The sequence below is a fragment of the Sebastes fasciatus genome, chromosome 21, assembly GCF_043250625.1.
Source record: "Sebastes fasciatus isolate fSebFas1 chromosome 21, fSebFas1.pri, whole genome shotgun sequence".
Taxonomy (NCBI): Eukaryota; Metazoa; Chordata; class Actinopteri; order Perciformes; family Sebastidae; genus Sebastes; species Sebastes fasciatus.
The window spans coordinates 9,558,198-9,572,906 of record NC_133815.1 but is presented as its reverse complement, the minus strand read 5'-3'; the positions used below and the strand labels follow the sequence as shown (position 1 = coordinate 9,572,906).

General features: G+C 42.7%; 1 protein-coding gene across 11 annotated transcripts in view; it reads right to left on the bottom strand.

The window, feature by feature from the left end:
* Window positions 1-14,709, bottom strand: part of kiaa1217 (KIAA1217 ortholog) — a 122,521-nt gene that overhangs the window by 88,059 nt on the left and 19,753 nt on the right. For 3 of the 11 annotated variants that reach the window (XM_074621725.1, XM_074621730.1, XM_074621732.1), the window contains exon 1: window positions 9,609-10,869. The exons of 1 other annotated variant lie outside the window; for it this stretch is intronic. In XM_074621725.1, the coding sequence (XP_074477826.1) occupies window positions 9,609-9,942 (334 nt within the window). In that variant the 5' untranslated portion in view covers window positions 9,943-10,869. Of the gene's footprint in view, window positions 1-9,608; window positions 10,872-14,709 lie in introns of those variants that run through there. 7 more of the 11 variants (XM_074621727.1, XM_074621731.1, XM_074621729.1 and 4 more) reach the window with 3 other exon arrangements.

Below are 14,709 nucleotides of genomic sequence, written 5' to 3'. Positions count from 1 at the left end.
TGAATACAGACATCACTTTTTATGTTGCTACTAGCTCCTTTTCCTGACCATAAATGAAATGCCCTTAAAAGCTCCATTTTATGCCCTGTTGGAGAACTCAAAAAGGGGCATAAAATGGAGAAAAACATTGTATTTTATATGCTTTAAAGCCCACTGCAACATCTTAAACAACTGGAGAAAGAATGTGGTTTCACTCACATCTCCAGACACATTTTTTAGGGCGGGGATTACTTTCTCTTCTCATTGTTATCTTAAAAATGATTTATATGAGGTCAGAAAAAGGTCAGTATCCTCTTATCCTACATTCACTGCCGTTTTTAGTAACATCACATGTCGGTGTGTCATGAGCGTACAGTAGGAGATAGCTTCCCCCTGGTGGATCATGTGGTCCACATCTACACACTCACACAGTAGGTTGGATGACACCATTAGTCAGCTATTGGGACATCCAATTATTGGCTTTTTTTGCCAAGAGTTAGAGGAGAAGATCAATATCACTCTAATGTGTTGGAGCCAGGAGGCAATTAGCTTAGCTTAGCTTAGCATAAAGACTTGAGGCAGGGGAAAACAGCTAGCCTGGCTCCGTCAAAAGTTAAAAAATATGTTGACACCTCTAAAGCTCACATTGTATCTCGATTGTTTAATGAGTACACAAACTAAGTTTGAAAAGCAAAGAGTTGTGGTTTTACGGGGAGTTATATGTTCTAACTATTTTGAAAAGACTCCGGGAAACCACTGTGCTCGGCTCACTGGTTGTTCTAGACACAGTTTGTGCACACATTAAACAAACCAGATAAAAGGTGTTAATTACTGAGCTTTACAGTGCTGGCAGGCATATCATTGACCTTACAGTCCTTATGCTAACCATCTCCTAACTTTAGTACCATAGTCTTGTTGGCACCATAAGGTCACTAATCAATTTTTACAGCACGTAACTTCTGGTAAAACCACAACTTGTGTTTACATTTTGTTGGTTTCCTTTTGCTTTTCATTTGTTTGCGTATGCATTAAACAAACAGGTTAGCAACCTTATTTTCCACCTGCTTCCAGCCTTGATGCTAGCTACACTAATCGACTCCTGGCTTCAGCTCCGTACTTAACGCATCGACATGATATCAATCTTCTCATCTAACTCACTGCAAGAAAGTGAATTAATATATTTCCCAGCAGGCAATCTCCAGGTCTGAAAAGTGAAACCAATGCGGAAGTGCCTTAAACTTGCATTCTATCTAATAGCCAGCAGGGGGCGACTCCTCTGGTTGCAAAAAGAAGACTGATTGTATAGAAGTCTATGAGAAGATGAGTCTACTTCTCACTTGATTTATTACCTCAGTAAACATTGTAAACATGAGTTTATGGTCTCAATCACTAGTTTCAAGTCTTCTTCAATACAGCATGATGTTCATTTAGTAAATTATGGTCCCATTTAGAGTCAAACAGACCATAAAGCAGGGGATGCTTTAGGACGTGGCTTCCTTGTGATTGACAGGTCGCTACCACGGCGTTGTCCTGTCTGGAAGTTGTCCGCGTTTTCATTTTACAACTTTAACCCTTTCACAGTGTGTTTTCATTTATTATAACCTTTGTGGTCACCTAAAAAATGTCTTATTCAACATTCAGTTGAATTTAGAACCCCTCTCTCATGTCACTTCCAAAAAACCAAGATGGAAACGGCCAAAATCATCAACTCAAGGTTTCAAAACGACAGTCCACAAACCAGCGGGTGACATCACGGTGACTATGTCCACTTCTTATATACTGTACAGTCTATGATATTTCCCAAAATGTCTAAACTATTCCTTCAATTTCAACTTAACCTTGAACTCAATTCTGGTAGAAAATCTCTCCTAGTCTGTATGCTATGCTACGCTACATGGGCACAGTATTATTTTAATGACCTCCACCAAATATTCTTCTCGCAAATGATCACAGATGGGTACCGCCAGCAACACTAAATATTAATGTTATATTAATGAAAAATCCAGTCCCCTGAAATAACATGTCGACGTGAAATAAATAAACACAGCGGGAGATTCAATTTGAAAAGTCTGAACTACAGAGATAAAAGTGTGTGAATATTTAGCAGTTTTAGGCTACATGGGGCCTACAGCCACTTTAGTGAACATTCACTAATGCCCGCACAGACAGAAAAACAGTCAGTCAGACATATACACACACACACATCACATCATGTTTGCCTGAAGGGCAAAAGGGGTGTAAGAGGGGAGGTGGAGACATATTGATTTCTCTGTCGACTCTTTGAGAGGAAACCCTGAGGGAGGCCTTGCATCCGCTTACACGACTCGGTTTGGCAAATTAACCACATTTATGCTTTGGGCCAGAACACACGCATGCATTACTGTTAATTGAAAATAAAAAATGTAGTAGTGAGACGTCTGGTTTGAAGGAATTTCATGCCATATTTGCAGTATTAGCTTTGAAGACTTTGTTGTGTAATCAAGCCAAACTAATAGGACACACTGGTAAGTAAATATGCAAATGATGTAGACATGTTAATGTTTGACTTCAACAAGTGAAAGCCTTGGGAATAGAAGTCAGGGTGGGCATCAGAGAGATTAAGGCTTTTGTTTTATCCTTAATCTGACACAGAGAGAAAAGCCAATCCCCTGTGCTGTCTCTCTATTTAAGAGTCGCACAGCCTCAGGAACCAGGAAGAAGCAACATTGCCCCGAGCTACAACCCCAAAGAAAAACACACCCGAGACAACAGGGGGATTTACAATACACACTCATGAGTAGTCACATAACCAAAGCTCTTTCTTCTTGCTCAGTGGCCCGATTATAGTCTGTTTCTGTTTGAGGGATGAGTCACTTCCATTCATTTTCTGAACACACACCCCAGGTCCATGAACACACCATTAACTCACCTACTCTTCTGTCTTCTAATGACTCACTGGACTTCTCTCCCGTCTCTGGGTACTTATTGACAGGCCAAAGACAAAGGCGACTTGTCTCCCACAGCTGAGATAACATCAAGGCATTGTCACTTCCTCTCTTGTGGCTTTTGGAGGAATAGTTCTTTAAAAACTTTTTAAAGATTCTCCTGATTTACTTGCGTCAATAGAGGAACTAAATCATTGGCCAAACAAAAACAGATATCTGAGTGGGTTAGAGGAACTGACGTAAATGTATAATAAATGTTGTCCCTCCTTTCAGACTGATGATTTTGCTGCTACTTTTCTCAGCATGTGATCCCCTTACTGTTGCAAAGTATCCTCATACAACAGTTAGTATGATATCTTACAATAAGACTCCGTCAAAACCGTGTATATGGCTGGACTGTGTACGGTCAGTCTGAGAATTTGTGGCTAAATTGTTATACAAATAGTCAGTGGTCATGTCTATATTGTTAAATCCAGCGGTACATGACCACCAAGTCCGGCAAGGACACTAGGGAATGTGCTGTTCCGCTCAACTGACCGTTCAAGCGGTGACGTACCCTATCGTTGAATGCACCTGATTGGTCTCTGGTTTTCTGTTTGCCGTTTGAAACAGGGAAAAACATGGCGGCCTCCTCGTAAACTTTCTGTTATTCCGTCTAAACAATCCACCAAAATCTACTTCTGAAAACATTTTTAAGTGAGAAATAGGCTATGCCACTGCTGAATCTCGTTTCATTTTAGAACTAGATCGCCTTGTTTGACAGCTTGGTCCAAGTTTCGTGAGCCGGACCCATTGCGCTGGACGGGCTCATTTGCATAAAGGACTGTTCCCCGCCTCTTCATTTTGAATGAACAACGGCCAATGAGGAAGCTCCAACACTCCGCTGACCAATCGTTTAACTCAGTGACAGACTTTTGCGTTTGTTGGAGCGGCCCTCTGCAGTCCAGCCAAAAAGTTATTCATTTGTCCAGCAACATCTGATGAACATGTCAATTTCCACTCGTTACATGTATACAGTCTTTTCAAAATGAACTTCCGTCTGCACAGGAAAGTACTTGTTTAGGTTTAAGAAAAGATTGGGTTAAAATAAACACCAGAAGTGGCGTAACTTAAGTACGGAAGTTATGTGACACATAAATCAACGTTAACTTCTGGTTTCACAAAAATCTGGTGTTTTTTTACCCAAATTGTCACTCTTTATACTTCTAGGTTCATGATTATGTGGATTACGTATGAATTGATTTATATATTATATATATAAATATATATATATTTATATATATACTACTGTATATACGAATAACAGTGCATTACGTTTCGTAGGTATAGCTATGAAAGGTGAATGAGAACGGCCTGACTATTGAGATAGTCCGGTAGATTTTCTCTTCCGACAGGTATGAAGGATTTAATGTTTTTTTTTTATTATATGCAAAGGAACAAGAAACAGCATGACATAATGGTAAATCATATGAATCTATAGTGAAAGTTTGTGATTGCTCGATTCAAAGTGAGAGTGGGGGGGTTTGCTTAAAATCAACCCCCTACTTACGGGCTTCAATTTGTCACAAAAAAAAGTAAGGTCTGGATAGTACAAAGGAACTCACTCTCTCAAGTTCCCTTTTGGCACACACTTCCAAGACACTGCACAGTGTGTCAGAAACTTGTTAACGATCCAATTCTGTAACAGATATGAACATAAAAAGGTGATTATTTCTGAATACTCAGAATTACATATCCGTTTTAGTGGGCCCAATTGATGTGGAGGGAAAGTATTTGGCCATCTTAATAACTCTTGTGTCTGCCCGATAGTTGTCAAAGAAGAAAAAACCCAGAGACAACTGGGGGTTTAAAGAGTCACGAGGGGCTGCAATTAATGTAATCCCTACTCTTGGCTTCAATGTCAAAGAAATGGGTGATCACATCCCAATCCTCGAGCTCGTTCCCATCACACTAAGCTGTTTTTTCCATCTTTTTTTTTCAAAAGGAAGTAAGGCAGCATCTGCGAAAAAAGTCTGTCATGGATACATACCAGTTAGACTATCAACAGTGAGTGTTAAAACAAAACTGACACTGATACAGTGAGCATGTAGAAGCATGTACACTTCTCTTGCCAATGATTCACATGCGCTGTTAACGCTGTTGTCAACAGGTAGAAGTACACATGTACCTTATCACACTTGGGGCAACACTGAAACATCTTAATAACCCCCATCACTCGTAAACAGGCTGAAGCAACTCTGCACATACTTATGTGGCAACAAATCTTGCAAAACCATATCAGGCAAGAAACAACACAACACAAGCGCAGGTGCGAAAGTCTGGATGAGTAAAGAAAATGCAGACGAAGCACACGAAACCCCCAATCACGCCGTGTTCTGTTTCTTTTATTGACTCACCTTCTCAATCACCAGAAGGTGAGGTCATCCACAAATCTGAGCGGTGACTTTATCTCAAGAGCATCTTGAAAACAAATCCTGGCACGATGGGACATGGGATCAAAGGACCCATATGGTTACACGAGAGGTGATATACTTTCAAGTTGATCCAGACACAAAGAGAGAAAAAGAGTCTGGGAGGCCAGGAGATAGCAAAGATTGATAGGAGAGTCAGAGAGAGGTGAAGACAAAGTCTTTCCAGACCTTGACCTTTCCAGATGTTTTCATCAACTGGTTAGCCTTGTTAGTTTTGTACAATAGCCCGAGCTGATGTTTACATCTGTTTCTTTAATGATGGAAAATAAAAGCTTTAAAGTTAGCCTATGTTTTACATTTTACCATGGACAGATTACTGAACGGGTTACTGGGCGCAGGCTAGTTGGCCCAACAGGTTAGGGAGACCCAGTGCCGGAGCCTCTGTTTGAAGTTCCTGCTAACATTATTAGTTGGGAAGTCATAGAAGAAACACAAAACTACCACAGAGACGTGAAATTACCAAAAAGAGACGCAAAACCACTACAAAGAGATGCAAAATAACCAAAAAGAGACGCAAAACGACTACAAATAAATGCAAAATAACCAAAAAGAGACACAAAACTACCAAAAACATACACAAAATGACCACAAAGAGACACAAAACAAATAAAGAGAGGCCCAAGCTACCACAGAGACATGAAATGACCAAAGAGAAATGCAAAACGACTACAAAGAGATGCAAAATAACCAAAAACAGACACAAAACAACCATAAAGAGACACAAAATTACCAAAAAGAGACACAACACAACCAAGAAGAGGTCCAAAACTACCACAGAGATGCAAAATAACCAAAAAGAGACACAAAACGGCTACAAAGACACACAAATTGACTACAAAGAGATACAAAACAACTATAAAGAGACAAAATGACCTCAAAGACACACAAAGCAACCAAAAAGAGACCATGAAGGGACACAAAAAGTCTACAAAGACATGCAAAATGACCAAAAAGATGTCTCTTTGAATCTATGGCTCTTGTTCTTACTGTATGCACGAGGGTTGGGGGCCCTTAACATGTCTGTGCCAAGGGGCCAATTGTCTTATAATCGTCAATGCCTCTTACAAATAAAAAACTTGAAATGATGTGCAATAATACGCACCATTCCTCCATTTAATAACCTCAGGGGTTTTACCAATGCAACCTTACTTCACCAGTAGCTTATGGGGGCTAATGTTACCTACATTTAGGAAGACATTGCTCTATAGCTGACACTACAGAGTGCGTTCACTTGCTTGTTAACTCTTCTCTTCTTATGCTATGTTACACTATGTTTTAGCATGTACCATTATGTCATATTTGTCACTATTGGCCACAGTGGTTACTGTTCAACAAAAGTTATTTAGACTCACTTTAAGGTAACGGAAGAGCAGAGGAAAAATACTATATATCTTTCTTGCATTGTGTACGGAAAAAAACAAGACATATACTATATGATCCAAAGTATGTGGACAAACAGGACCTGTACACAAAGCAAGTTCCGTAAAGAAATAGTTTTCAGAGTTTGGTGGGGAAGAACTTGTCAGGGCTGCACAGAGCCCTGACCTCAACCCCATCCGACACCTTTGGAAAAGAATATCGCAAGCCAGGCCTTATCAGCCAACATCGCTGCCCGACCTCATTAATGCTCTTGCTGCTGAATGGGAGCAAATCCCTGCAGCCAGGTTTCCAATCTTGTTGAAGGGTGGAGGCTGGTGTGGTTTTCAAATGAGATGTCCACATATGGGCGTTATGTAGTGCACATAATAATAAATCAAAAACACATACATCCAGGATGAGAGATGCCTTAAGGAGTAAGCCAAAATGTTGCTGAACCGTGGTTTGATGCAATGTCACACAGTATCAATAGAAAGCTGAACTTGAACCTGAACTTGAGACTCGCGTTATATCCTCTCTGGACAGAAGATGTCAAACGGATTTCACTTTCGGTGGAAGCTGCCACTTTGAGGCTGAAATTGGGCCCTTTGGCGAGCAGCAGTCGGCTCTGAAGCTTTCACACAGTGGAAATGTCACCTGTCACACGCACTTATCGTCTGCCAGTGTGGTGTGCATCAGCTCTGTCTGACCCTGTGGGTCTGTGCTTCAGCTGCCGTCATGCCCTGTGACTGGCATTAGCTGGAGAGATGAGGACCTGGCACGGTCTGAGCCCCCCACATTAACCAGCTTTGTTTGTATACAAGCCATAAGTGGATAGGGAATACGATGAGCTGCCCATTAGCCTGCAGTGAAAGGGTATTTAATTGTGCTGGCCTATTTAAAATCCAAATACTTAAGCAGCATATGGCTCCATGTAGCCAACAGCATTTATATATCAAAGGGCTGTGGAATCAGTCTGGTGTATAGCTGGTTTCTAGAGAGGACTGGACTGTCAGAGCACTGCCTTTTCAATGTGGAACTTCAAAGTTACTGAGAAATGTGCAGAGTTCTCGCCCGTCTCCGACGACTTGAAAAACACACACTGGGACATGGGCGAAACGTGGAGAATACACACAGTTCACTTATTCTTTTTGATGGTCTGTGTCTGCGTGTGTGTGGGCGGCGATGGCATCTTTCAATAACCGAATCAACTGCTGTCAAAACATGACAGGAAGAAAAGGAATGAGGAGGAGAAAGACGCAGGGAGAAACAAAAAGTGGAGAGGGTGTTAGAGAGGAAGAAGACAAAGAAATGCATGAAAAGTGATGAGCGAGGGAGGACGTGAGAAAAGAAGACAAAAGAAGAAATACTGTAAAAAAAGAGAGGTTGGGTCACTTTCCATGTCCTGGAATGAATCCATCAGTGTTATTTCAACGCAAATGAACTGAAAACAAGCTGACCCTAACCTTTGAGAAGTGAATCAGCGCTGCGGAAAGACCCTTTATTTGTGTAAAGAAGAGACTGGAAGCGTCACAGACGAGAACATCTGTTTTCCAGTACAAACCTGCCCCCCTATAACCCATAACCTGTCTTTACTGCAAGGAGGGATTCACACACAGACACAGCTCAAGACCTGTTGATTACCCAGCATGCCCCGCTCACATTCCTGACCTCCTTCTGTCACTCTTTCACTTGACTCACCCCTGTTGCCTACATCTACGTCAGCCCCCCACGCTTAAAACCCCCCTCACTGCTGTCTTTGAGTACAAGCTGAACAGTCAAGTGTGATTTAAGAGTGATTGACAGGAAACGTTTAAACGGCTGGCGTGTGCAGAGTACACAGATTCATCCTCTGAACAATCTTAGTGAAGTTGCCTTTAAGAGTGTGAGACTGTGACCTGATGAAAGCTGGCGACCCCGCAGAGTTGGGAATCTGGTGAGAAGGCCAAAAGGGAATGATAAGACCACTTTCCTCAACCTCTTGGCCCCCCATTTCTTAATCTGCACCCCACAGAGACCTAGGCTGTGGGATAGTGACAGAGATCCCATGAGCAGTCACTCCTCTCTCCTACATCAAGGCCGCCGTGTTCACGCCGACAATAGCACTGCGTCGAAAAATGAAGCTCCCTCATTCATTTCAATGAGACCGATTCATTAGAACAACAGGGTTCTGGGGAAAAAAATGCAAGGTTGTCCAGCAAAACTTTGGCCAATCACTGTAAGTGTGCACTCCTGATAGAATACCTTGTAAAATAAACAATGTCAATTACTTCAACTGCGCAACGTATCCTCATACAACGGCTCGTATGATATCTTACTTTAAGTAGGTGTAGCTATGAACGATGTATGAGAACAGCCTGTAATGCGATAACAATGTAAAATCTTGTCACATAGTTTAACTCCAATGTTTTTATGTCTGATAAACCTCCAAACACAAGGATGTATTATTCACACTGGACTTCCTGGATCATTTTCTCACTTGTATATGCAGCAACATGCCCAACCCCCAGCTGACACTTGCTTTTTTGTTTTTTTAAATGCAGTGCTATTTTTGGCCCGAATGCCCGTTGTTTGCGGATGTTTGACATGAGCATCCCGTCCTTTGCCTCGGGGCAGGTAGGAGATCACAGATAACGCGGGAAGACCTAATCAATACAGTCAGTACACAATACAATGACCTAGCATTAGAGCGGACACACAACAAGCAGAAACAAGCCCAATCCCCCTGCACGCTGAACTGACAAATTATGACAGAGGAGTAGAAAGAGGACACAACTGGAATCTGCTAAACGTGCATTTACATTGATTTAAAAATTAAAGTTTCTTGTGTGAACTGACCATGTGAAAAAAAGACTATGAAGTTTGGTTCATTACTCACTGTGCACAGAGCCTTGCTGCTGACTTGAGGCTTTGGGTGGGCTGATCCTGCTCTTGGGATAGACCATCTCCATATTTTGTCCCTTCTCACCTGGACTCTGGCTGGGGGCCTGAGTTTCAGTCTGCATCTCGCTCTGCGCTTTGTCATGTGGCGCGGCGGCCTTTAAAGACTTCTGTCTGCTAAGGATGCCGTCGCTACCTGCCCTCATCAGCTTCTCCCCTACGCTCAGCACCCGGACTCGATCGGCCGTGCCAGTGCATTCCTTCCTGGAGGGGGGTGGTTTGGATCCGGCCCCTATGGAGGAAGGCCGGGCCAGCCTGGAGGCTTTGGACATCCTGCAGGTCAGCGGATCAGTAGAGCTCTTTCTCAGCCAGTGTGACTGCGGCCGCGTCCCGTGGGCAATCCAGAGCTTCTCAGCTCTCAGTGAGTGTGACTCTCCAGCTCCAGCGTGTTGTGACTGGTGCAGGTAGAGGGCCGGAGGGAGGGCACTTTTGGGAAGCTCAGGGGGTGAAGGGGGGTTAACAGATCCTTGGAAGGTGTTCTTTTCTCCTGGCGTGGCCTCCTGGGATCATCCTCCAAAGCAAACAGTGGGTGTGAGTAGGTGTGTGTGTGCTGGTAAATTGGTGCATGTGAGGATAAACCTGTGGAGTGACAGGACGTGCTGTGCCAAATGCAAACAGAAACTCAGGTCTCCAGTGTCAGCGCATTCCGGCTTTTTAATCCTCTCTCTGCCTCTCCGTCTTTCTCCCTCTCCTTTTTTGTAAATTTCTCGCGCTCCCTCTCTTCTTCTTCACTTGCTCTCATACTCTGGTTGTCAACTTCTCTCTCTTACCTCATGCCTAATAATTACTTCCCATGTTACTGTCCTCTTGTGCCTTCCTCTCCCCTCTTCTCCTTCGCTTCGGTTCACTCGCTCTTCTTTGCTGATGCTCAGCGGGTAACCATTCCAGCGCTCCGGCAGGCGGAGAACAGAGAGAGAAAGATTTAGAGACAGCAAGAGAAAAAAAAAAAAAAAAAAAGAGCACGAGGGAGATAGAGAAAGTGCCGGCAGAGGCTTTGCGGAGGAGCCCTTCTCTTCAGGTGCAGCTGCACAAGCTGTTCCAGATGTGCGTGCAGCAGCGCTTCACGTCATCAGCCGAGCGCTCAGAGCCACAGTCGCTGGCTTCACCTCGTCCTATTTCCCCTCTTTCTTCATCTTCTTCTTGGTCCGTCTCTTGTCCCTTTCTACTCCAGTCTGTTACTCCTCACATGTGATGAGATGTTCAGGCTACCAGAGGCAGGAATGCACAACACACCAAGCCCTTCACTCACTGGTGGAATTTACAGAGAATTAAAGAGCGCAAAGGAGGGGAGCGTTACAGCATGTGTTTGTGTATGTGTGTGTGTGTGTGTGTGTGTGTGTGTGTGTGTGTGTGTGTGTGTGTGTGTGTATACAAGAGACACACAGTGGAGCTGTTCTGATCTCCTGCTCCGCACACATCAGCTGTGACAAGAAAGAAATACAGCAGAAGTTGTCTGGGAGAGAAACAGCAAAGAGGAGAAGATCAGAGCTTTCAGACACTTCCCTTCCATATATCCTCTGTCCTCTTCCTCAAAAACACTCAATTTCTCACATGAAGCGAAAACATTTCTTTTGACAAAGTGCTTGAAACAATTGTCTGACCCACAGAAACTTCCTCGGCACACACTGATCATTGCCAGACAAGCATAATAAAGTATGAATCATTGTTGGTGGGGCTGAAAGAGCAAAAACAACCATTAAAGAAAGAGTTTACGACCATTTTTTTAAAAAAAAGAAAAGAAAAGTGAGAACCAGTCTGTTTCTTGTTGTAAAAGCACATTTTACTGACACACATCTGACTCTGGGAAGTAAACCACAATCCTATGAACTTGTTTAATTCATTAACTCCGCACACAGGTCACCCTATTTGGAACTCGGAAGCCTGTGACACTTGTGTAATATGCCGCAGCATGCGAAATGGACATGTGATATAACTCATGGGGACGCCATTCTGTGCTTACTGACTAAACACCAGAAAATGGATTACAGTGAGAAAAAAAAGGATCAACTGTGTCCAGGGCAACACGTTATAAAAGAGCAACAATCCACACGGACCAGGACTACGGGCTTAGTTTTACACAGGGGCGATTACTCTCTCTGAATTGGTGCTGTGCCACTCAGATATCATAAAACGTCCCAGTTAAAAGTCCCAGTATGGAAAAGCCAGATTTAATATTTCACATGTGGAGCCATGTTTTATCTACTGCTCTGTTAGCAACCTGTATGGCATGATTAAACACTATGTAAGAAGTTTACAGAGAGATTTAGAGTTAAAAATGCACTCACATGTGCAGAAGATTTGATCAATTCCTCCATACCAAACCTCCCTCCCCCTTCCCCCATGATTGCCTTTTAGACTACTAAGCCCTCTGAACATGACGACAACCATCACTGATTGTATAGATATGAAATATTCATCATATTGCCACATATCTGTATGGCTTTAGATGAAGAGCAAAGCAGATTGACCTACATACTTTCTCAATGAATAGTTCCGCTGACAAAAAATCGGAGGGCTGAGATACTCATGGGAACCGCTGCGTGTCTGATGGATTTTTGAAAGGGAGAAAAAAGTAAAGAAGATAGAGACATTTCCATAAGATTAAATATTAGAATCGTGCCAGATTATGTGTGTGTGCGTCACCAGTTTTGGCTGCTGCGTTTACAGCATCGTAGTACTGAGGATTACGTCAATCCTAAAAAAAAGCTGACCATGAAAAAACAGACTCCATATAGCGAGCGAGTACTATGGTTATATGGCTATTTGTGTACGTGTGTACATGCTGGGAGTAAATGAAAGCCCTCTGTGTGGATTTGGATGCCTCCCAGATGTATAACTGTACAGTAGGCAAACGGCGGGAACTTGGTTCAAAGGCTTTAAATAACATAGCATTTAGGGACGGATATAATTTGAGTTTCCTAATTAAGCCTGTGATTTTGTGCAATGTGATAGATCATAAAGTACGTCTGCATATCAAATAACAAACCCTGATGTCGACATACTATCCAGACATGGCAGTAATTTGCATTTCAAACTACAGCAGAAGTGGAAAACAAACCAACCACAAGTATTTCAACTTCAAACTTGTGAAAGATGATTATCTGAGGAGTTGAAATTAGCTCTGACAATAAAGACCTGAATGACAAAACTGCCAACCACAGCTGTCTGAGCAGATAGCCCTGGTTGGCACCATGCTTTGAAGTGCCAAGGAGCAGTTTGGGATGGGTGGTTATGGAAATACGATGGTGCAGAGAATCCCACAAGATCTGGTATGGCTGCTTATGGCCCATAAAGTGTGTAGAGGAGGGGCTGTTGGACGTATTTGAAAATGGTGGTGGGCTCAGCAAGAGTTGTCTGAGTGCTTCTGTGGTATTTCTCTAATTAAGTGACTTTTCAGTCTAAAGGTTATTATGAAACCGGGGGGGCATAGGTTACAAATGACTCCCACGAACTGAGCTGAGGCCAGTGTAGGTTGGACTCGTTGTATGAGCCATTTATGCAGAATCTACCTACAATTTTCCAACAAATATATTTTGATTTACATAAGTCACTCAAGCTTGGATAAATGCAATATATCCAAAAAATTTGATATAGTTTAAAGCTGCTATAAGTATTTCTGGCCACACATATAAGTGCAATAATTCGCTTTTTAGCTCCGATTTGCTCTTCACCAACTCTTTAGAAAAAATATTTAGCAGCTAAATGCTCCACTATGTTCACCAGCTAGTCGCTTACTTTGTGCGTCTGCCGTTTGTTGCTGGGCAGGTGGTGTACAGTGGGTTTATCAGAGCTTTTTCACTGGAAACATCTGCCTGCCGCAGCTGGAAGCGACATTAATGAGAGTGAACCAAAGCAGTTAACTTGTGGACCATAAGACCCGGGTGGTAATTATCTGTGGATTCATCACTATTAGCGACCCCTTTCACAAACACATAATTGTTCAAATAAAAGCATTGATTATAGCAGCTTTAACTACCCAGTGATTGGCTCTTGGTGCGGCAGAATCAACACAAAGGCCAAGTTTACACAGGGCTGGTGGTGGACAACAAGGTTGGGGATTTGGGAAACAACTGGGGGGGATGGGTGAGCTGTGTACCTCTCTGCTGAGGATTAAGGTTGAGTATGTTTTCCTAGCCCTCGGGGGTTGGTTGTTTCTTTTCCTACATTCCATCTGAGAGCTCCCTCCCAACCATATCATGAGTCATTACTGACTGTAACATTTACTCAATATCAGCCGCTGAATCAGGTACTGAAGGCACACAAGCTCTACAGAAATGTACAACAGTAGCGTTAAGCATGTGGGGACCAGTAGTGCAGCAGGTTGGGGTACCCAAATAGACTGTATATAAGAAGAGGACATAGTCACCGTGACGTCACCCATTGGTTCGTGGACTACGGTTTTGAAGCCTTGATTCGGCATTTTGACTGTCACCATGTTGTTGTTTTTTATGCTGAATAATACATTTTCAGGTGACCAAAAAGGTTATAATAATCTTTCATGAGCTGAAAACGCACTGTGAAAGGGTTAAAGTTGTAAGACGAAAACACAGACAACTACCAGACCGGACAACGCCGTGGTAGCGACCTGTCAATCACAAGGTAGCCACGCCCTAAAGCATCCCCTGCTTTATCGTCTATTTGACTCTAAATGGGACCATCATTTACTAAATGAACATCATGCTGTATTGAAGAAGACTTGAAACTAGCGACTGAGACCATAAACTCATGTTTACAATGTTTACTGAGGTAATAAATCAAGTGTGAAGTAGGGTCATTTTCTCATAGACTTCTATACAATCTGACTTCTTTTTGCAACCAGAGGAGTTGCCCCCTGCTGGCTATTAGAAAGAATGCAAGTTTAAGACACTTCAACATTGGCTTTACTTTACAAACCCTGAGGTTGCTCACTGGGTGCCCACCATGTGCAAAAAACACAGGTTTGAGACCAGGTTGCAGCTGTCATCCTCCAGGACGCGTTACAAATTGGGATAGAAATACCATCAAATAATCTCTTAATCTACTAGAATAGATTTTGTTGA